At 49.5% G+C, this 21,692-nt stretch overlaps 2 protein-coding genes across 20 annotated transcripts in view; one reads left to right on the top strand and one right to left on the bottom strand.

Annotated features, from left to right (window-relative positions):
• The window catches only part of KANK2 (KN motif and ankyrin repeat domains 2), a 468,727-nt gene that overhangs the window by 180,831 nt on the left and 266,204 nt on the right, over nt 1-21,692 (top strand). The window lies entirely within an intron of this gene.
• SMARCA4 (SWI/SNF related, matrix associated, actin dependent regulator of chromatin, subfamily a, member 4) overlaps nt 1-21,692 on the bottom strand; it is a 92,977-nt gene that overhangs the window by 66,062 nt on the left and 5,223 nt on the right. For 11 of the 19 annotated variants that reach the window (XR_014837585.1, XR_014837587.1, XR_014837589.1 and 8 more), the window contains exons 2-11: nt 12,202-12,451; nt 10,240-10,372; nt 8,775-9,179; nt 8,370-8,468; nt 7,261-7,519; nt 5,534-5,660; nt 4,816-4,989; nt 3,316-3,489; nt 1,985-2,152; nt 1,844-1,894 (exon numbers count right to left, since the gene is read on the bottom strand). Coding sequence is in view for 14 of the 19 variants with exons in the window: in XM_021083842.2 (XP_020939501.1) it covers nt 1,844-1,894; nt 1,985-2,152; nt 3,316-3,489; nt 4,816-4,989; nt 5,534-5,660; nt 7,261-7,519; nt 8,370-8,468; nt 8,775-9,179; nt 10,240-10,372; nt 12,202-12,423 (1,812 nt within the window). In the remaining 5 variants the exon portion in view is untranslated. Of the gene's footprint in view, nt 1-1,843; nt 1,895-1,984; nt 2,153-3,315; nt 3,490-4,815; nt 4,990-5,533; nt 5,661-7,260; nt 7,520-8,369; nt 8,469-8,774; nt 9,180-10,239; nt 10,373-12,201; nt 12,455-21,692 lie in introns of all 19 variants that reach the window. The other 8 variants (XR_014837586.1, XR_014837588.1, XM_021083843.2 and 5 more) reach the window with 1 other exon arrangement.

The following is a 21,692-nucleotide window of genomic DNA, read 5'->3' as shown; positions in this document are numbered from 1 at the left end:
AGGGGTAAACACCTTTCAAATTCGGTATTTGGTGCATACACTTTCAACTTCAAATAAACATTGACTGAGAGGCTTCTTTTGCACAGGGGTACAAGGTAGCCATTCTGAATGTACTTTCTGCATGTTCTAGGATTATACAAATCAGGGACTACAAAGTGGCTGATGGGAGCCAGGTTTGAGGCCATCATAACATGGACAGGAAGAAGAAAAGGAAAAAACCCTGCAGTATGGAATTAGAATTGGAGGTACCTGCGTGACCTCAAGGTTTTCAATATATGTAAGTAGCAATCTATTTCCTAGATCTCTCCGCTAAGAGGGCCCAGAAGTGATGACACCTTAGGAGCAATAAGCACATCCAGATAATGGTTTCTAAATATTCTTCTCTGATGAAAGGAATCAGCGCTCTTTGGAGAAGTGGCTAAGTCCAGGACTCAGGGAGGGAAAGGAGAAAAATGAGCTGGGGCTGTTTCGGTATACGAGGAAATCAGAAAAGAAAGTCCTCAAAGAATAATGGGGACACATCAAAGGACGCAGGAGCCAATGTGAAGGGGCACCTGCTGGCCCAAACTTGAACAATTTGAGCATCAAAATAAATAACAAAATGGAGTTCCCATCGTGGCTCAGAGGTTAACGAATCCGACTAGGAACCATGAGGTTGCGGGTTCAACCCCTAGCTTTGCTCAGTGGGTTAAGGATCCGGCGTTGCCGTGAGTTGTGGTGTGGGTTTGCAGTTCGGATCCCACGTTGCTGTGGCTCTGGTGTAGGTTGGCGGCTACAGCTCCGATTAGACCCCTAGCCTGGGAACCTCCATGTGCCGCAGATTTGGCCCTAGAAAGGGCAAAAAGGCAAAAAAAAAAAAACAAAAAACACAAAAAAACCCAACAAGCAAATCCATTAAACTAAATAAGAATCCATGAGTCAGTGCCAGGGGTTGGCAAACTATGGCCCACAAGCCAAAGAGAAAAGAAAGAAAAGCTTTTCTTTCCTGTAGAAAGCCAAGTAATAAGTGCAGAAGGAATGATGGGGGTGGGGGGAATCACCATTTTGTAACCCTTATGGCAAAAACTGATACAGGCAAAGACAACAGATGATGAAGCACTGGTTGGAGTTTGAGGAGTTACAGTATGTTTACATATTTTAAGACTCTCCCCACAAGATACTAAATCATTATGAAAGGAAAAACCGAAACCTTACAGTTAGAGATGCCTGAGCCGACACCAAAGGATCAAGGTCAATATCACCAGTGAGGGAAGGAACCTAGGCCACGCATATCCGAGGTGACGCACAAAGGAGGACACTGCGTCACTTCAGGGTTTTCTGTTGCTGTGAAGGACGCTGGAGGCCTTAACAAGGGCTATGGATTAGATCACACGACTGTGCTAGTGTCGTTTCCTGGCTTTGATCGGGGTGCAGTTATGGAAAAGAACAGGCTTAGGATGTACACCCTGAAACATACAGAGGGGTGAAGTGCCATCATGTCTGCATCTGACTGGCAAGAGGAACAGGGGAACATGATGGTTATGTGAAAAGTGGGAAGCAGGGTGAAGAGTATGCAGGAATTCTCTGTGCTCTTCTCACACCTCTCCTGTGAGCCTGAAATTTTAAAGTAAAAACTTGGGAAATAAATAACAGCACGTGCATAGGAAAAGGAAGGAAACACAGCCGACAGTAAACAACATTCTGTCTGGGGAATGGGCGTGAGGAGTGGCAGGGATTCTATGTGGATTTTATCTCCATAAACTTTTATCATTTCAAATGAAAAAGAAAAAATTTGAAGATGAAATAGACCTAAGCTCTGGGGCTGGGCCAGCATTTCCACAAGAGGAAATCCCTGGTTCCTCACCTCACCATCAGGTCCGATCGCAGGTGTCTGTCCTTCCGCGTTTTCTGCCTTCTGGAAGAGAAGAGAGGCACAGTCATTCCCTGCCCCAAGAGACCAAGGCACACACACAAACAGCCATTCCGGTCCCACCTCGGGGCGAACCTTCTTTTTCTTTTTCTTCTTCTTCTCCTTGGCGACCTGGGCAGCCTTGTGCTGCCGCACCAGCTCCGTGAGGTTCGCCACATACTCATCCGTCTGCTGCAAGAGGTAGGCCAAGCGCTTGTCCTTCTTCTGGTCGATGAGCTTGCGGTACCCTTCCTCGTCTTCAGCCTGCGGAAGTGTGCAGTTATGGTATGGGCTTGGGAGACTGGCCCCAGGGCAGGCGACTCCGAGTCAAGAAGCCCATGGGGTTGCTGTTAACCAGCAGCCAGACCCGTGTTTGGGGGTTTAGCTCATGCCTGGTGCTGGGCTATATTCACACTTACTGGCTCCCCTTTGGGACTTCTCCGATTCCCCCCCAGAGTCAGGTCCATAGGGACCTGTGAGACAGATACAATCCTGCCAGGAGCCATTTAAAAGTCCTATCCCCTTTGTCCACACACACACTCCTGAATCCCAACCCTTCTCTCTACCTACTCCGAGCTACAGCTCGCCTGCAGACCCTGCAGCAAGCCAATCCCAGCTTTCTAGAATATATAGAATCATGTTGCCTCCCAGCTTATAGCCTCCAGAGGCTCCCCTCATGGTCAGAATTAAATCCAAAGCCCTCCCTATGGCCTGCAAGGACCCATGTGACTGCCTTTAGGACTTTGACCTCATACTTCCCTAGACCATGCTGCTCAGGGGCCACTGGCAGGGCCTTGCTCACGGATTTCTCCCCCCTCTGGTCTCTGTCCCTGACTCCTCTATCACTGGGAGGTGCTTCCTCCGGATCACTGCATTCGTGGGTCACACCCACCCTGCCTATGCCACCAGGTCAAATCCCACCCCTTCAGCCTGCTTCATTCTCTGCAGTGAGCTTTTCACCACCCCAAACACTCTTCTCTGTTTTGCTTGGGCATCTCCTGAGCCAGCAGGACCCCTGCCAGGGCAGGGACTTCGCCATTCTTACTACCAAGGCCCCAGACACACAGCAGTGTCTGTCACCATCTCCCTGATTAGAGAGCCCTCGAGGGCTCATGGTCAGACAGCAAGGGTGGGCGGGAGGTCGGCCTCACACCTTCGGTGGCTCTTCCATCAGAAGGGGCTGCCACCTCCAATTTCCAGAGAGCACAGAGCATCCAGCAAACCTGTGGTCACTGACGGCTGGAGTGGCCCGGCAAAGGTCTGGTGACAGGTCCTTCGGACTCCCAAACCCAAGCCCTCTCTTCCTCTGTCCCACTTCTAACTCTGAGCAGCAAAATACCCCAGCGAAATCCTGGGCAGTCAATCCCCATGCTTGTGAGAGAGAGACACACACACAAAGGAACCCGGGTCACAAAGGCCAATTGTACCATGAGCCTCCGCATTCTCTCCTTCTCGATTCTTTCGTTTTCCTTCTTCTGTTCCCGCTCTGTGTTGGCGTGGTAAGTGGCCACCGCCTTTGTGAGTTTCTGGATTTTGCCTGTGACTGATCTGTGATATTCTTTGAAATCCTTGGCATGCTGAAGAATGCTGTTGAGGTATTCCTGTAGGAAGCACACAATAGAGCAGACTGACTACAGGACAGGAGTCGCTGCATCGAACATCAAAGGTAGCTTGGTGAAAACCCAGAGGGCACAATCTAAACAACACATCGACCCTATGCCCATGAAGTCCAGCATTCTCTGCGTCGGGATAAAACTCCATGCCGGCCTGTGGCGTGAAGGGCCTTCCCTCGTGCACAGTAGATGGGGTAGTCCACAGGGCTTCCACTGGGCTGGGACCACCTGGCACTGTCTGCCAAGTGCTTCCAAACACAACTGCCTGCCAGCCAAATCACTCCACTGCTAGGGATTTATTTCAAGGAAAAGAGCAGAGACTGGCCCCCAAATTCAAGTATAAGAAAGTCTATCCCAATGTTATTTTTAATATTGAAAAGCTGAAAATATACTGCATGTCCCCCAGTAGGAAATGGTTTCATAAATTACTGGATGCTGGACATACTGAGAAGGACTACAATGTAGACACTAAAATCATGCTTCAACAATACTCTAAACAGGTCAACATGTGTATGTTGTTTTAAAAAGTGGCTGCTTAACTTGTGATTACTATATGTAAGAAAAAAGAAGATTGGAATGATATATACCAAAATGTTAACAGAGGCTAACACTGAGCACTGACTTTTTTGTTATCATAAACCGTATCAGTAATAGATACTGATAGGAGAAAACTTCATAAAACATATATCAACAAAATCAACCCAAATCCTATTTGAGGAGAGATTCTGGTTTCCTTTACTGATGTTGTAACAACCTCTGCCAGATCACTCCCTCTGCTTAGGACCCTCCAGGGCTCTCATCTCATTCAGAGTGAAAGCCCAAGTCATCCCCTCGCCCCATGGAAGCCTTGCATGCTCTGCCCATCACCTCCCCCTTCTCCCCACCTCCTGCTCGCCTCCTTGCTCACTCCACTGACTACACTGGATCCTTGCTTTTCACAGAGCAGTGGGACACAACCAGCCCCAGGGCCTTTGCACCTTCCCCTCTATCTGGAAACACACACATCTGGTGGCTCCCTCCCTTGGGCCTCAGAGCTCACCTGCTCAGGGAGGACCTCCCAGACGGACCATCCTCCATCACGCTCTAGCCTCACTTCATGCTTCCTTACACCCTATTAACTTCCAACATGTTATACACGCATCTGATTCTACTATTTGGCTTTGTCCCCTGATGTATTTTTAATGCTCAGAATACTGACATAACAAACGGAAAAGAGACACAGACAGTGTGTTGACAGATAAACCAAGGCTCAGCAGCTTACAAGCTGACACCCTGGACATGTGGGCAGGCTAACGCGCAGCTGCAGGGACCTACCTGGTGCTTCTGCCGGCGCTTTCGCTCCTGCTCAATCTTTTGCTGCTTCTCCAGCTTCTCGGTGATGCGGGCCTCGCGCAGGGACTGCCGCTTGCTACGCTTGTAGGCCTTGGCATTGAGGGCCGTCTCGAGGGCTGTGTCCCTCCGCATGCACACTACCACCTCCTGCCGCAGCTTCAGGAAGGAAGAGGAGAAACTGGTAACGGGTACAACTCCGCGACATCCGAATGACATGCACAATTCCACATGGCAAGCTGGGCAGAAGGCTCCCGCTCCCAGAAGGACCCATGAGCACAAATGTGTGCACGGGGAGGACACATGGTGAGGCCCTCGGGTTGGGAGATGGCTGCTTCTGGACACCCGGCAGAGAACACTCTCACACCTCAGGTCTCCAGTTCTACCCTCCCTCAACCACAATCAAACAAAATTTCTTATTGGTTGTTCAAAAGGAAAGGACCCTCAGCAATAGACCCATCTAAGTTCCCTGCTTCAAGCTGGTCACTGCCGCCTTAAGGAAGACCCACGTCTATTCAGCCTGTGCCTTCACTGAGCAGTTCCTCCACTGGGCAGGATGTGCAGAGGAAGGGGGGGGACAGTGACCTAATGAATGTGGGTGAGCACTGAGGCTTTTAATGGTCAGGGTGCATTTAAAGACCTGAAGCAGTAACATTGACAGAAAGGGCTCTTTTCCTAAAGCATCAGCTGCGCCTGCGCCCACCTGCCTCTGGAAGTTCAGGAGCCTGAGGGCCTTGAGCTCAATGGTCGCTTTGGTTCGCAAATCCCCGGCCAGGGACCCGGGAAGGTTTTCAAGTTCCTGAATTCGGTGTGCGATGCGAGCCTGCAGCCTAGAGTGCAAAGATAGAAAGAAGAGCAGGTGATGGGAGGTCTCACTTGTTTATAAGGAACACACCTCTTCCTTTTCTTTAAAGCCAGAACCTCAGAAGAATCCAACCCTTGAAGGAGGCTGCTACTGGTCACAAGACAGGACATGGCTAAGAAAAGGAGGCCACACAACACAGACTACACACAGGACAGCAGCTGCAGAGGTCTCGGGAGCCACGGCAAACAGGAAACCTGACAGGGCGCAGCAGGCTTCTGCCATTTCAGCAGTGGGAGCCAGGCTCTGGAATCAGGCAGCCAGTGTCTCCATCCCAGCCCTGGGAATCTACTTAGCCCCTGAGCCTCAGTGTCCTTAGGTGTGAAGTGGGGAGACCCTTCATAGCACCCTCCAGGGTTGCTAACTGTAAAAAGAGACTTCAAAAAACCTGTATGGGAAACAGTACACAGGTAAGGATGAGAGCAGGGAGGAGGCATAGACCAGACAGCAAGGTGAAAGGCGCTGGGGGTAAGGAAGCTGAAAGGGTTCACCAAGCGGACATCAGGGATGAGGAAGGGCAAGCAAGGGTCAAGGGGCCACGGGGGCCACGGTCCACTCAGCTACAGGATGGTAGGTGCATGGGAACAGAGACAGGAGGGGAAAGTGGGTGGGTGTACCACCATCTGGACAGGCCATCTTTAAGCCGTCCAGATGGGGAGGTGCCTGGGTATAGGGGCTGGAGCTCCAGGGCACAGCACAGCTGGAGATGCACTCTGGAGACGGTCATTTGGCAAAGCTTTCCTGGTGCATCTGGGGAGTTTATGGTGCACAAGGCACAGCCCCCTCCTCTGATGGAGCCAATATTTATTTACCAAGGGAGGCTAGCCCTGAACAAGTCATAATGGAGAAACAGGCAGTGCAAGGAGCTTGGGAAGTGAAGCTCTGGCACCCCCACAGGGTGGAACAGGGTGATACAGTTCTACTGTGCGCCAGGCATCTCACACAGCACCTGGCGCCCAGGAGGCCTGGGCAAAGCTTGCCAGGTGGCCTTTTGAGTGCGGAGGAGCCAAAAGGTGGATAATACACTGTGCTGGAGAGGAGTGACAGGCACTTTCAATTCCAACAATTATCTGTACAACCTACGTGGAGGGCAGTTTTGCGGAATCTATGGAATGTCTATGTGCATGTAAATCTCCCATACCCAAATGATGCCACTTTTATGAACTTATTCTGACACATGTGCAAACATGTGAAACAAGAGACACATGTGCAAGTGTATCTACTACAGCGTCATTTTAATGAAAGGGTAGAAACTACCTAAGGCCCACTTGGGCAGAAGATTGGCAAATAAGTTACAGTACAGCCACCATGCAAAATGCATCCAGAAAAAAGAAGAGTTCATTTTGTACAAACGGGATAATGGCTAAGATACGTTGCTATGGGAAGGAACAGTGCGCACATCATGTACCATTTGGGGGACCACACAGCCACTGTTTGCCTGTATACACAAAGGATTTCTCAAGAAAGATACACATCAACTCAGGGAATTGAGAGGCTGGGACAGAGGCCTTTAGAACTGAGAACCAACAAGCGCAGGGCTGAGCTGGCTGAGCGGGCGGCACCCTCACCTGTACTCCCGCTCCTGCAGGATCTCCACAGGGTCCAGGCCCCGCGGCTTCTGGATGGGGGTGATCCGGCTCTGCTTCTGGTGGAGTGGCACCATGGGGGCAGGCTGGGCTGGCTGCCCCGGCGACTGTGTCTGGGGCGGCATCACGGGGGAGGCAGCAGGTGGGACAGCAGGGGGTGCAGGAGAGGGGCGACCCGTTGGCTGTGGGGGGATCAGCTTCTGAGGTGTGCTCGTGGGGGCAGCAGCATTCGCCATGGGTCCTTGGGGAGTCAAGAAGCAGGGCACAGCACTGAGTTCTGGGGCAGTTCCTGCTGGATGCTCACTGCCCAGGAGACAAAGTCATCTCCAAGGCTGACGAGGCCTGTGCAGGCTGCATATTCCCCAACCCCCAACCCCTCACTAAGCTGTTACTCTCAGGGGTCTCACTCCCTCCTGCCTCCTCTAGATCTCAGCCTACACAGCCCTTCACAGAAGCCCCCACTGGCCCAAGTGCCGGTCCTGGGTGTGGTCTTGCTCTGCTGTGGCCTCACAGGACCAGCGGCTGCCTGATCTTCATCCACCTCAGCTCCAGCAGAACCCTATTTAAGCAATCAGCACTTCAGTGTCAGGCACTGAACCTCTGGCTCCAAGATGACGGGGAATGAGTCCGTTTTATCTACTGCTTTGACCCAATGGATATGACCCTTAATACTGATGACTACATTTTACACAGAACACGGGAGAGAGAACCCCGCGCCATCCTGCCATCCTACCACGCTGCCGGAGGGCATTCTCCGGAGGGAAGGGTGTCAGCCGTGACCTCCAGGGTCGGGGCACCACGTCCTGCAGCTGGGCCTCTCCATGGTCTCCCACTTGGTCACACAGTGGACTCATCCACTAGTACCCTCCTCTTCTCAGCACATGTTTAGAGACCCCAGAGTTACTATGACCCATGAGACTAGGGAGCAAATATTACAGAGGGGAACCAAACCCAAGCCTTTGGTGAGAACCAAGCAGCCAAGGTGTGTCCTCAGCCCACTCTCTCTGACTGGGCTCATCTCAGGGTTTGTGCAGTGCAAGCTGATACGGGAGTCAGGGCACAGACGTGTCACCAGGACAGAGGGAACTTACCTTCAGGCCAGGGCTTGGGAGGCCCTCCGGGGGGCTGGCCAGGCATCCCAGGGGGCACGCCTGAGGGTCCTGGTGGAGGCATATTGGGCCCTCCCATACCTATGCGCAGGGAAACAAACAAGAGGATAAAATGTGTCCTGTGTTTATATCTGTACCCATCCCCCACCCCCATCAGCCCTGGCTCCAGGGCACACATCTAACAACAAGCCCCTTGTTGTGGGCATCAGGGGAGAAAGGGGGGAGCTGGAGAAACGGCATTTATCATGACAGCAGCCCTGCCTCCCTGAATGCCCAGCTCAAGTGGGAAGCCGATGGGCAGCAGAGCCCAGATCTGTCTGACACTGATGTCAGTTTGCTCTAAGACCCCTCCTCACCCCAAGGGCCATGGGCAGGGGCAGGCCTTACCGTGAGGCCTGCTATAATTTGGAGGTGCTGGTCCCGGACCCGGCCCGGGGCCAGGGCCGGGGCCAGGGCCAGGTCCTGTTGCGGACACGGAGGGTGGAGGTAGTGTTGGCATCTGCTGCTGCATCCCAGGCATCGGCCGCTTTCCCTGGACTGCCATTTGCAGGTGGTCAGGGAGGGGCTGTCCCCGGGCCAGCATCTTGTAGGCCATGATCTGGGCTCTGAGCTGGTGCAGCTGGTTCTGGTTAAATGGGGTAGGGCCCCGGTTCTGTTGTCCCAAAGCCTGGGGGTCGGCACCATCCAGCGGGGCCCCTCCTGGACCAGACGACATCTGTGGGCCTGAGGATGGGCCGCTGGCTGGAACCGGGCTGGAGGCATGCTCAGAGCCGCCCAGGGGCGAGGGGTAACCTGCAGGAAAACACGGATCCAAGCAGTCACTTGGCAGCATATGCCCAGCAATTTTTAAGGCAAAGATGGGAACCTTTTCATGCTATTTACACACCACCCCTACCCCGAGATAGGAAACAGCCAAGTGACTTCATTCTGGTGATTCAAAAAAGAGGCACCTGGAGGGCACACACTCATAGCCTGGTCAGAGGCTGGCTTGGTTTGCCCACCTTTCGGTAACTCGCCAACAATGAAGGCTGAGATGTTACACAGATTCAGGCTTTCTCCGGGCCTGCCCTCCTGCCCCTTGGCTTGGCGAGGCCCAGTCCCCTCACTTCTGCTGCCTGTGGAGCCCCTGAGCTTCCCACCCCATGACAGGAAGCCATCTACCCCATCACTTCTCAAACTTCCCTGTTCAGAAAAACCACCTTGAAGTTCCCGTTGTGGCTCAACGGGTAAAGGACCCGACTAGTATACATGAGGATGCAGGTTCAATCCCTGCACTCACTCAGTGGATTAAGGATCTGGCATTGCTGTAAGCTGCGATGTAGGTTGCAAATGCGGCTTGGATCTGGTATTGCTATGGCCATGGCGGCAGCTGCAGCTCCAATTAGACCCCTTGCCTGGGAACTTTCAACATGCTGCAGGTGAGGCCATAAAAGGGAAAAAAGGAAAAAGAAATAGAAAAGGCACTTGGAGGGCTATTAATGCAGAGCCCTGCCCTCCTGCCGAGATTCTGACTCAACAGGTCTGGAGCAAGGTCCAGACACTTCTAACATGCTCCTGGGTGGTTCTAAGCTGCAAGCCAGAGGAGCCCACCCTGCCCAGCTCTGTCGAACACCCGCACTGAACATGGTTCCGTTCCACCAGTGTTCGCCCTCCTGGGGCTGTTCCAAGACAAGACAGCCTGAACAGGACACCAGCCAAGCCCAAGTTAAACAGCCCTCCATGGCAGGGCTGCCCACTGGGCTCAACTGTCCTGGGTTCTCTGAATCCTTCTATAGGTGACTGGATCAGGAAAATGACCTCAGGACTCCTGGAAGGTGACAAATAAGAGAAAAGAAGAGAAAGGGAACCATACCTTGGGAGTGTTGGTCCATGGGGCTCGGCGGGGGCCCCATCCCTGCGTGGCCCCCTGACCGCATGCCCATCCCCTTCATCTGGTTGTAGCGGGGGTCATCCGACATGCCCTTCTCATGCATGGACTCCATAGGCTAAGAGAGAGGACAACGAGGCAGGATCAGCAAGGGGGTCGGGAAGTGGTGGCACAGAAAAGTGCCGCCTGAGAGAAGCTCAATGTTGCTGAAAATGTCCATCCGAAGTCGTCCCAGCATTTACTGAACATCACCAAGTGGCTCAGCTCTAAGACACAATCCTGACATCTATTTAGGTGTCTGTATGCATGAAATAATGCCCCCAGAGGACCTGCAGCAGACTGGTGGGCTAGAGGCAAGGGGACAGCTGGACTACGACTCCAGGGGGAAGGCAAGGAGACAGTTTCAGATGCCAAAATCTCACAAGGAAAGGACACAAACTGCCCTGGTCAGGAGCAGTTTTAGCCAGGATACCAGGCTCCCTGTTCATCATCACGAGAAGAACTTGTGACCACAAATCTTCGGATCAGGGACCCTCTTGCTTGGGTGAATCAGAGAGACAGAAACTCCTGCCCATGAAAATATAATCAACAATATGTCAAGTGTCTTCACTGATCCAACTGGCCCCCTGCCTGCTAGCTGGGAGGGAGGCTGTCTGCAGCATAGTTCTGTCCCTCCTAAGAGGCGTGATCAGATCCTGGAGGAACGAAAATACACACTTTCCTTCCTGATGCTCAGCACTAAGCACTCCCCCTGTGGAAGAGCCAGGAGAGGGCATGTCTTCTAAGACTCTGTTAACCCGGTTAAGGCAAACATCCCTCTCTGGTCTAACAGGTGGCCCAGCAAAGTTAGCTATGGCCCAGCATGTGCCGTGAGTGGAGGAGAGGGCACAAGGCTGGGAGGATGAAGGGCAGCTTCACAAGAAGGAGAAGCAGGGTGCCCTCGGGATGCTGACCAGACCCCTCTGCTCCTTCTTCCCTGGACTGGTGGAGCTGACTGAAGGGCTCCCCTTCCTGACCCTAAGAGCTTTGTGCAGGTGGGAGTGGGGGAACTATAGGACCTCAGCTCCTAGGCCAGACACATGGCAAGGGTCTGATGGGCGTGTGTCAAGTGTTCAGGAGGAAAAAACAAAATGAGCAGAGAGGGAAAAGGGGACTATGTTGGAGAAGACACTGGCCTAAATCACTGAGTGTATTGTGGGGGGGAGTCACCAAGAGCTTCCCAAGAGAGAAGTGACAAAACAGACACTGTACCAATGACGACAGATGAGGGGAGTGTTTGTCACCTCACTGTGCTAGAGGCCAGAAGGATGAGATTGCTCTGCCACCAACTCACTGAATGACCCTCTAAGAGCCTACTTCCTCATCTGCAAAATGGGTACAATACCCCTCTACACCTGATGGGTTGGAGTGAGGGGATAAGCAAAATCCATGGTACAAATACATGGACAGCCCTGTAGGGAGGACAGATTCTTTGTCCCCAGGCCACACCACTTGCATCGTCTACCTTGATGGCTCCCTTTTTGCCTTTCCCTTTAAATGCTGTACAGAAGAGGATACTTCTTCATTTCCTCCAACCACCTTCCAGGAACACAAAGAAAGAACACCTATTTGTGTTAAAAGAGGTTTTCTTCATCTCACTGGCAAAAGCAAACCTGATAAGCTAAGGTCAGTGGTTACAAAAGCGGTACCTGAGTGCAGGATGGAGCAGGGATACAGGGCACCTGCTGCTGTGCTCTGTGAGCTACTCGAGCACCCTGAGTAGAGGACCATGAGCTGTAAGCCATCTTCTGGGATTCGGACATTCTCATTCATTAATAAAACAGCAGAAGTGAGGGGGACAGGGTGGGACAGCTGCCAGCTAGGGCCAGAGGCCTGGACATGCTGCTCACTCCCATCTCTGGTCATGTGGACCCAGCTGGTTGGAGCAATGAGCCCAAGGCCCCCTACCTTGTGCATCTGGTGCATGTTGTCCTGAGGGTACCCTCCAGGCCCCTGGGTCGGGATGGGGTGTCCTGCTGAGGGAGGCCCCGGGCTGGGCCCCATCATGCTGTGGGCGGAGCCAGGAGAGGGCCCCGGGCTAGGGCCCAACATGGCTCCAGGGGAGGGGCCCGGGCCCGGGGAAGGGCCTGGCCGAGGTGTTCCGCCCAGAGGTGGGTCTGGAGTGGACATCTTCACAGGAGCTGTGGACAGTGGTCTCCTGCTGGAAGAAAGTCCTGGTCAGTGTAAGGGTCATGGCCATCGGCTAGGCAGGTCAGGGCAGGTCAGGCAGGATGACTCAGTCATGTCAGAGCATCAATCTGACAGGGAGCTGGCACCTTTGACACGCACCCCCAGCCACCCAGTCCTTTCTCCTCCACTCCTGCCCGAGGTGATACATCAGGCATCCAAAAGCAGATCAAAGTCTCCTGAGGAAGAGGTGCCAGGAGGTGGGGGCACACAGACCTGGCACCAGGTGATACTGCCTCACTTCCCTTGGTATCTTCCTGATTATAAGGGGAGGGACATCTCAGGGTAGTGCTGACACGCCCTTCACACCACTCTGATGCTTGCCCATCTTCCTATTTATGACAAAAGAGCATGAGTAAGGCTCAAGGCCTTCGCCAGCAACAGCACCTGACTGGACCTTTATAAATTCGACCAAAAAAAATATTCATGGCAAGTAATGTAAGTTTCCACTTAAGGCAGTGAAACCAAGTTTCTTTTAAAATAAATGAATTTATAGTATCCATGAGGATGCAGGTTCGATCCCTGGCCTTGTTCAGTGGGTTAAGGATCAGGTGTTGCCGTGAGCTGCGGTGTAGGTCACTGACGCAGCTCGGATTCCAAGTTGCTGTAGCTGTGGCACGGGTTTGCAGCTGCAGCTCCTATTTGACCCCTAGCATGGGAACTTCCATATGCTGTGGGTGCAGCGCTAAAGAGCCAAAAGAAAGAAAGAAAGAAAGAAACAAAGAAAGAAACAAAAAAAGAAAGAAAAAATTTAAGTTTTTCATAGGTTTATTTAAAGAGAAGTATTATAGAACTCATGGCACTCTGATATCTCAAACACTTCAAAAGTGATATTCAACTGTCCAAAGTTTGACGAATATTGCTGTAAATTAATTTATTTTTTTATTTTTTATTTTTTGTTTTTTTTTAGGGCTGCACCCGCAGCATATGGAAGTTCCCAGGCTAGGGACTGAATTGGAGCTGCAACTGCCGGCCTACACCACAGCCACAGCAATGCAGGATCTAAGCCGTGTCTGTGACCTATACCACAGCTCACAGCAACACCAGATCCTTAACCCACTGAGCAAGGCTAGGGACCAAATCTGCATCCTCATGGATACTAGCTGGGTCTGCAACCTGCTAAGCCACAGCAGGAACTCCAAATGTTGCTGTAAATTAAAAATCGATATCCTGAACCATGACCCAGAACCTCCACAAAATCCAAAAATCAGCTTAAAAAAATAAAAAATTCCAATGACACTGATAAATTACATTTACTGTGACTGGCCTGTGAGCTGATAAATTTTCTAAGTGCTTTCTATAGTACGGGTTCAATTTTCAGGTCGCCCTCAATCTGTTATGTAGTTTCATGGCCTCAAGTAAAATTCTATATAACTTAACCTCTTTCCTGATGATGGAGTAATACATTCTCAGTGCTGAATAGAAAACATTAACAAAATATAGAAACTTAAAATCACCCATCATCCTACCAGCGACAGAGATCAAGTGCTTGCTTGCTGGCCTTGTAGAGAATGAGAAGCAACCCTGCCCTCCTTACCCCTCCCAGCAAAGTGGAGTGATGGGGCATCTGTGGGGAGAGAGGGTTGCTACTGAGACCTTCCTGGACCTGTGAGGATGAAGCCCACTCAGAAGGGAGTGCTGACCTGGGACTGCCGCCTGGACTCCACCAGGCTCCAGTGCTTCTCCTTTGAGGCTACCCTACACATAAAGAGACATTCACTCTACAGAATTACTCAGCAACATGGTAGGCAAGCTTTCTCTTTAGAGAATCATTCATACCTATGACCCTTTTCATCATTTAAGTCTTCAAGATGCAAATTCTAGCAGTTCCACCAAGTTTTGTGGTCCTGATGAAACACAAGCTATTTAAACAGCCCCTTTCTTATTGGCATGTCACAGATCTGCTGTTTCTGTGGACATTTTAGTTTGGGGAATGAACCTCTTTGTCCCTAAACTTTACTGAGCTCTCCTGGTTCTAAGGATAAATCTTGAAAAAGTAGAGGAACATTTTTAATTCTTTTGATTAAAAAAAAAAAGTTTTCAGAGTTCTCTGGTGGCTCAACAGGTTAAGGATCTGAGTTGTCAATGCAACAGCTTGGGCTGCCACTGTGGTGAGGGTTCAGTCCTTGGCCCAGCAACTTCCACATACTGTAGGTGCAGTCAAAGAGTAAATTAATTTTTAAAAAAGTGTTCATTTGAGAAATTATCAAAACCTTGTAAATCAATTATACATCAATAAAACAAGAAAAAATAAAAAATAAACAAAAGACCATTAAAAAAAAAACCTGTTCATTTGAAAGGTGGGGTTATTTTCCTGGATAATAGGTCAAAAGCCCAAATTTCTTCATTTCAGCTTCATGACTAAATTACTGGAAGACAGAGGATCAGAAATCTCAGCAGGGCAGGGACCAGTGGTGGTCACACCCACCTGCCTATGAACAGACCCAATTTGATGAGAAAACATTCCTCCATCCTTCCAGCATCCCCAATTTTCTCTGAAGCTCAAGGAACCTCAGTGCTGGATCTATTCCCACCTTATAGGAATACTGGAGAATCTGTCTGTTCATAATTCCTTCCCCACAAATCCAAAATCCAGTAAGCTTAGGGGGAAAACAAAAATCAAACTTAAAAAAAAATTGAGACATATATCTGGATGCAAAATTTGACCTGATTCAAAATGACCTGGGAAACTATACTCAGAAAGCTATAAGACACTGAAGAAAGAAACTGAAGATAACATAAACAGATAGAATGATATACCATATTCCTAGATTGGAAGGCTTAATATTATCAAAATGGCCATACTACCCAAAGCAATCTACAGATTCAATGCAAAACCTATCGAAATACCCATGGCATTTTTCACAGAACTAGAATAAATAATTCTAAAATTTGTATGGAAACACAAAAGACTCTGAATAACCAAAGCAATCCTGAGAAAAAAGAACAGAGCTGGAGGTATCATGGTCCCTGACATCAGACTATATTACAAAGCTACAGTAACCAAAATAGTATGGTACTGGCAGAGAAATAAACACATGTATCAATGGAACATAAATAAAGCCATGCACTTACAGTTAGTTAATCTATGACAAAGGAGACAAGAATATACGATAGAGAAAAGATTCACACACCCCAATGTTCACAGCAGTATCATTATTTTTTGGTCACACCTGTGGCATGCAGAAATTCTCAGGCCAAGGACTGAATCTGAGCCACAGCAGTGACAATGCTGAACCCCCAACCACTGGGCCACTAGAGAACTCCCACAGCAGTATTACTTACAATTGCCAAGATACAGAAGCAACCTAAGTATCCATTAACAAATGAATGGTTAAAGATGTGGTATATATATATACAATGGAATAATACTCAGCCATTAAAAAGAATGAAATTTTGCCATTATCAACAACATGGATAGACCTAGAGGATATCATGCTTAGTGAAATAAGTCAGAGAAAGACAAATACTCTATGTTATCACTTACATAGAGGAATCTAAAAAATAAAAGAATGAAACAAAAACAGAAACAGACTCCCAGCTATATAGAGCAAGCCAGTGGTTACCAGCAGGAAGAAGGATGGAGGAAGGGGCATAGAGGATAAGGAGGAACAAATTGCTATGTAAAAATGAATAAGCTACAAGGATATATAGTACAGTGCAAGGAAGACAGCCAATATTTTATAACTCTAAATGGAGTATAATCTATGAAAAATTGAAGCACCATGTTATACACCTGAAATTAATATAATATTGTAAAGCAACTGTACCTCAATTAAAAAAAAAACCTGACCTGATTCAGCTCTGTATGAATATTCACACATCGTGCCACAGAAACAGAATTCTGCCTGCTCTGCCACTTGGCAGCAGTCTGTGCCCTCTATCACCTTTGTTAAAATAATGATTCTGGAGTCAGAAACCTCTAACACAGGGGTTTGTCTATGGGCAGGATGCACCGCAGTCCTGGTGGGAAGCCGAGTGATACAGACATGGTTGTGGCTGGGTTGAGAACAATGATTCCTTCTGGCTCCCTTCTAGGCCATCTGTGTCCACGGGCCCTCTCTTGGGCCCCCAGAGCACTGCTGTGAGGTGGGAGAAGGGGCAATAGTCCTGCACCTCCTTAAGGGGCCTGTGGCATCCAGCAAGCAGCTCATGGTTTCTTTCTCACCTGGAAGTCTCTACTCTAGGTCAAGCCAACTGAAGCTGAAAGCAAAATAAAACCCACCCCATCTCCATACCTAAAGGCAGACAAGCCCGATGTGCCTCTGGAATGACAGCTCTTCTCAAAGCAGTTTACCGTGAACATTAGCCCTTCACTCTTCTTCCCATCAAAGCACGTGGCACCTCTAGAACTAACTGTCTCCTCTTGCAGCAGCGCTAACATCATCGGTGACACACAGCAGCTCACAAAAGACAATGAAGAGCATCGAATAAGACCTTCGTGCCCACGTATGGCAATGTTCACCTTTGAGAAGCACAGAGTTTCACAACATGCTTTTTAAATGGCTTTTGCTTCAAAAAGCTGCCACCTCTGAAGGGTCAGGCTGCAATGAAATAGCTATGTGGTCAGAGCCACCACCAGCAAACTCATTTCTGGACTCAAAGTTCAGACACATATGGGGAGCGGCAGTAAAGGAGATCAAAAGCGTCTCAAACGGCAAAGCAGGTAGGGTTCCGTCAAAAGCCCCACCAGGAGCTGCTGCCACCTGTGGGCAGACCTACACCATCAGAAAGCAGAGACCAAGAAAATGGAAGCTAGGAGTGGCTCCCGAGTCCTCAGTGTAGTACTGAGGAGGGGCATTTTGTTTATTTGCTTGTCCTAAGCTCTGGCATATCTAAGATAACCTAACCCTAGGCACACAGCTGCATGAATCTTAGATCAGAAAAAGCACTTCCAACATTCCAGAAGGGGCCCATGGCCCCTTGCCAGCCACGACCACCCTTGCAACAGACCTTCTTTTCTAACTCTCTCACTGTAGGTTTGTTTCACCTGCTACTGAATCTGAAAACAGGGTAATGCACTTTACTTCTGCTCATCATTAGGTCACCCACACTGTTGGGATGGCCATCAATTCTTCTTTATTTGCCCATCCTCTTGTTCATGGCATTGTGCTCCCAGGTTCTGACTAGCACACATAAAGCTGCTGTAAACAATGGGTCAGAAGAAGAGCTGGAGTCACAAAGCCAAGGCCACCGTAAAGTGGCCTCTGCCACCTGCCAATCGCATGACACTGGATTCTTTGATCCTGTTTCCTTCTCAGCGGAGATCAGTTCCTCCTTCAGGGGTCACCAGCTGCATCACAGAAGCTAACACATGCAAGGCACACACAGGCAGCAAGTGCTACCACACTGCTGGTGAAATTAAAGGCCCCCCACATAAGTCGCTTACGGCTGGTCACTACTGTCCTAAAAGCATCACTCAGGTTAAATCCTGAGATCCTCCTTTCCTCACACAGAGATGAGTAAACTGAGTCATGTGTTAAGTAACCACTCTGGAGGACTTGCTTCCAAAGCTTAGCCTCCCCGCAGAACAAACTTCAATTAACGCTGCCATCCCACAGTGCTCAGGACAACAGACTTGCGTCCCCCCTCAGGAAGCAGAGGCTGCACAAAGCAGCTCTGCTGACATGGAGGAGCAGCCGCTGCCTAAAGGCCAGCACAGCCTTGAGTAAATGAAGGCCAGTTGTCAAAACTGACAAGCAGCTAGACGGACAATCAACAGACAGGACTTTTTTTTTTTTGCTTTATAGGGCTGTACCCACGGCATGTGGAGGTTCCCATGCTAGGGGTCTAATCAGAGCTACAGCTGCCGGCCTACACCACAGCCACAACAACGCAGGATCCTTAACCCACTGAGCAAGGCCAGGGATCAAACCCACAACCTCATGGCTCCTAGTCAGGTTCATTTCCTCTGTGCCACGATGGGAACGCCTGGATTTTTTTTTTTTTTTTAATAACTGTACCTTAGGGAAGTTCCCACTGTGGCACAGTGGAAACGAATCCAACTAATATCCATAAGGATGCGGGGTCAATCCCTGGCCTCACTCAGTGGGTCAGGGATCTGGTGTTTCTGTAGCTGTGGTGTAGGCCAGCAGCTGTAGCTCCAATTCAACCCCTAGCCTGGGAACTTCCACATGCCCTAAAAAGCCAAAAAACAAACACGAAAACCCACAAATAGCTGCACCTTCGGCACATGGACGTTCCCAGGCCAGGGATTGAATTTGAGACACAGCCACAACCTACACTGAAGCCGCAGCTGTGGCAACACGGGATCCTCCTGCGCCTGGCCAGGAATTAAACCCGCATCTCTGTCACAGCCCAAGCTGTTACAAGTAAGGTTCTTAACACACTGAACCACAGTTGGAACTCCAATAGGCAGGATTTGAGCTACTGCAAACTCTGCCTTGCCCTCTTGGTCTCCACTGGACAAAGCTGGTGTTCTCAGCCACCATCAAGATCCTTTTGGCCAGCCAACCTTTCCCTAGGGGTAAGGGTGGGCCTTGGCCTGCTGAGAGCCAGAGAGGGTGTGGGCAGGGTACCAATGTGCTTTGGTATGGGGTGGGGGGGCAGATGAGCTCAGCCAGGAATTTCAGAAGAGGGGTAAGATCTCAGGCAAGAACACCCCTTTTCCCTCATCACCAAACACCCCTGCTAAGACTTCACAATTTCAGTCAAGCGCCCCCGCCCCCGCCCCGCTCTGGTACTCCTTAAGGCTTCTTCAGAGGGTTTCAGGTGGCTCCTGGTGCTGCCTGGACTCTGGCAACAAGTCCCTTTCTGACAAGTCACATGGTGTCTGGGCTGGGAAAGGGAGGAAGACTGTGCAACACAGAAATCCATCTCAAACCAGACAGACATCTCAAATCTAAGCAGATGAGAAAAGCAAAGGAAAAGAGGAAGCAGGGGCCAAATTCCAAAGCCACTAGCACATGTGTCTGGAAGCCTAATCAGGATGTATGTGGCCCAGGGAGCAGGTGTGGTTGGGGGCTCCGCAAGGAGGGAATGGAACCTGGGATTCCGGGCAGGTAGCCCAAAGGAATGTGATGGAAAAATAAAAGAACTCTGGGGCCAGAATCTTTTTCTTGGTGAAAACTAAGACCTTCAGGAGGCTGTGAGGTGAAAACTGATTCCCAAGTTCCTGGGGCTAAAGGGTCTGGAAGGGATTCTGCCAAGTATTGTCAATTTCTCTGAGAAAGCATCCCCCCCTCCCCAACCTGCCCCTGCAACTGCTAAACAATCAGAACTGCCCACAAACCATGCTATTAGAAGTCAGAGCATCATTAAAAATGAATGAGGTAGCTCTGTGCATACAGACAGACACTTAGGATGGTCCAAAATGAACCAGAAGAAGATATGGTCAAAGTTAGGGGCACTTGGCCCGAGCCCCATTTTGCTAAGAATAACAGTGTCTGCGTGTTAACTGGAGCATAGAAGCCAGCCCAAAGAAAACATGCCTCAAACTGCTGTCAGCAGCAGCCAGTGGCTCTCTCTGGAGGCGTGTGATGGGGAACTTACACTTTCTACATCACAGATTTCTGGGGCTTTTTCTTTTGTGTTCGTTTTAATCACCTATTACTTCTGTAAACAGATTTTTTTAAAAAAAATGCTTTTTAAGGAAAAAACAAGAAACCTAGGTAAGAAAAAATATCTGGGAAAGAAACACCCAGAAAAGATGCCCAGGAAGTGCCTCTGTGGGAAATAAATGAGGACGATGAAAGGATTTGGGGACTGTGTTACTTTCTGCTTTGCCAAAATCACTGTCAATGTTCAACATGTGGAACCAGACTGCCTGAGGATCAGAGGTCTGTTTCTTCTTTCATAACACCCTTAGCGTTTCTCTTATAAATAAAAAAGGACCATGGTGACCGGCCACTGTGGCAGGAAGGGCTGATAATAGGCAATCAGGACCCTCTGAAATCTATGTGCTGAGATTATGGGTTGACTTTTTAATTTTTTTTCCCCATCTTGCCTAAAAACCAGCATTATACTTAAGTTTGGCCCCAGGATAGCGGCTACTTTGTTTTTAGGGCGTGGAGAAATTTGTTCCAAGACACATTTCAGCAGCAGCTACATAGCAGTCAAGTCATGACCCTGCACTCAGATGGTTCAGGACAGGATAGCTTCAGCAAAGCCAGCCCCATTTGTTACATTCAAACTACAAAATGAGACTCTCCCCCCCTACACACACACACACACACACACACACACACACACACACACTCATGCACACTCTCTCTCTCTCCCTCTCTCCACAACTAAGAAACCCCCCCCTACACACACACACACACACACACTCATGCACACACTCATGCACTCTCTCCCTCTCTCCACAACTAAGAAAACCCTCCCAAAGCTGGCTGTTCTGTGGAATTTTCCTTGCAATATAATTAAGTAGCAAAACCTTGCCCTACATTTAACAGGGAATACATTTCAGAAACTAAAAAAACATGTCAGGATGATAAATTACAATGTTTTCTCAGTTCTACCTAAAAGGTAGATATGCCAAATTATTCCCAAGTATTATTTTTAGCACTCAGAATTATACATCATTTTATTCATTGGAATCCTCTCCCCCGCCCTTTTTAAATATTTCATTCATGTGAAAACCACTGAAGAGCACCTTCCCATCTATAACATGGCAGATGACAACCAGACCAGTCCTCTGCCCTCGGGAGGCCAAGCTCTAATCCAGCAGGGAGATAAAGCGTCTACACTTGAGTATACAAATACTACCCTACCTACCCAGGTGTTTTTCAAACTCTTAATCATGACCCAGAGTCCACTGTGACCTGTTTAAAACACACATTAGGTCACCATAACAAGTTTTACAATTCTGTCCTGACCCTGCTCCCCGTGAAACCCGGGTAGACTCTCTTCCTTTTCTCTGCTAAGGCTGACCAAGCCCCACTGTATGGAGGTCAGAGCACAACACTGGGACTTTTGTGGTGCCTGATATACACTCAACACTGAGCATGATGTGTGACTGGTGGAGAGGGCAGGGGAGAAGTCCCCCAAAACAGTGTTGGTCAAAGCACAAGAGCGGCCACGAGGGGGCAAAAGGAGTGGCACCTGTACCTGCCAAGTGTCACTTGAGACAGGCCCTCCAGTCACCACAAATACTGACCAACAACCAACTCTGTGCTGAAGTGGGTTCCAGGCATTGGGCATTCAGCAGAGTCCCTGCCTGGTGGGACTAACAACTGAGTGACAGAAAC

Source organism: Sus scrofa, chromosome 2 (genome assembly GCF_054392235.1).
Source record: "Sus scrofa isolate SSC_HxYL_T2T_F1_AM1 chromosome 2, Sscrofa_HxYL_maternal_Yorkshire_Landrace_v2.0, whole genome shotgun sequence".
Taxonomy (NCBI): domain Eukaryota; kingdom Metazoa; phylum Chordata; class Mammalia; order Artiodactyla; family Suidae; genus Sus; species Sus scrofa.
Note: the sequence above shows the minus strand (reverse complement) of the source record. Positions and strands in the feature narration are given on the sequence as shown.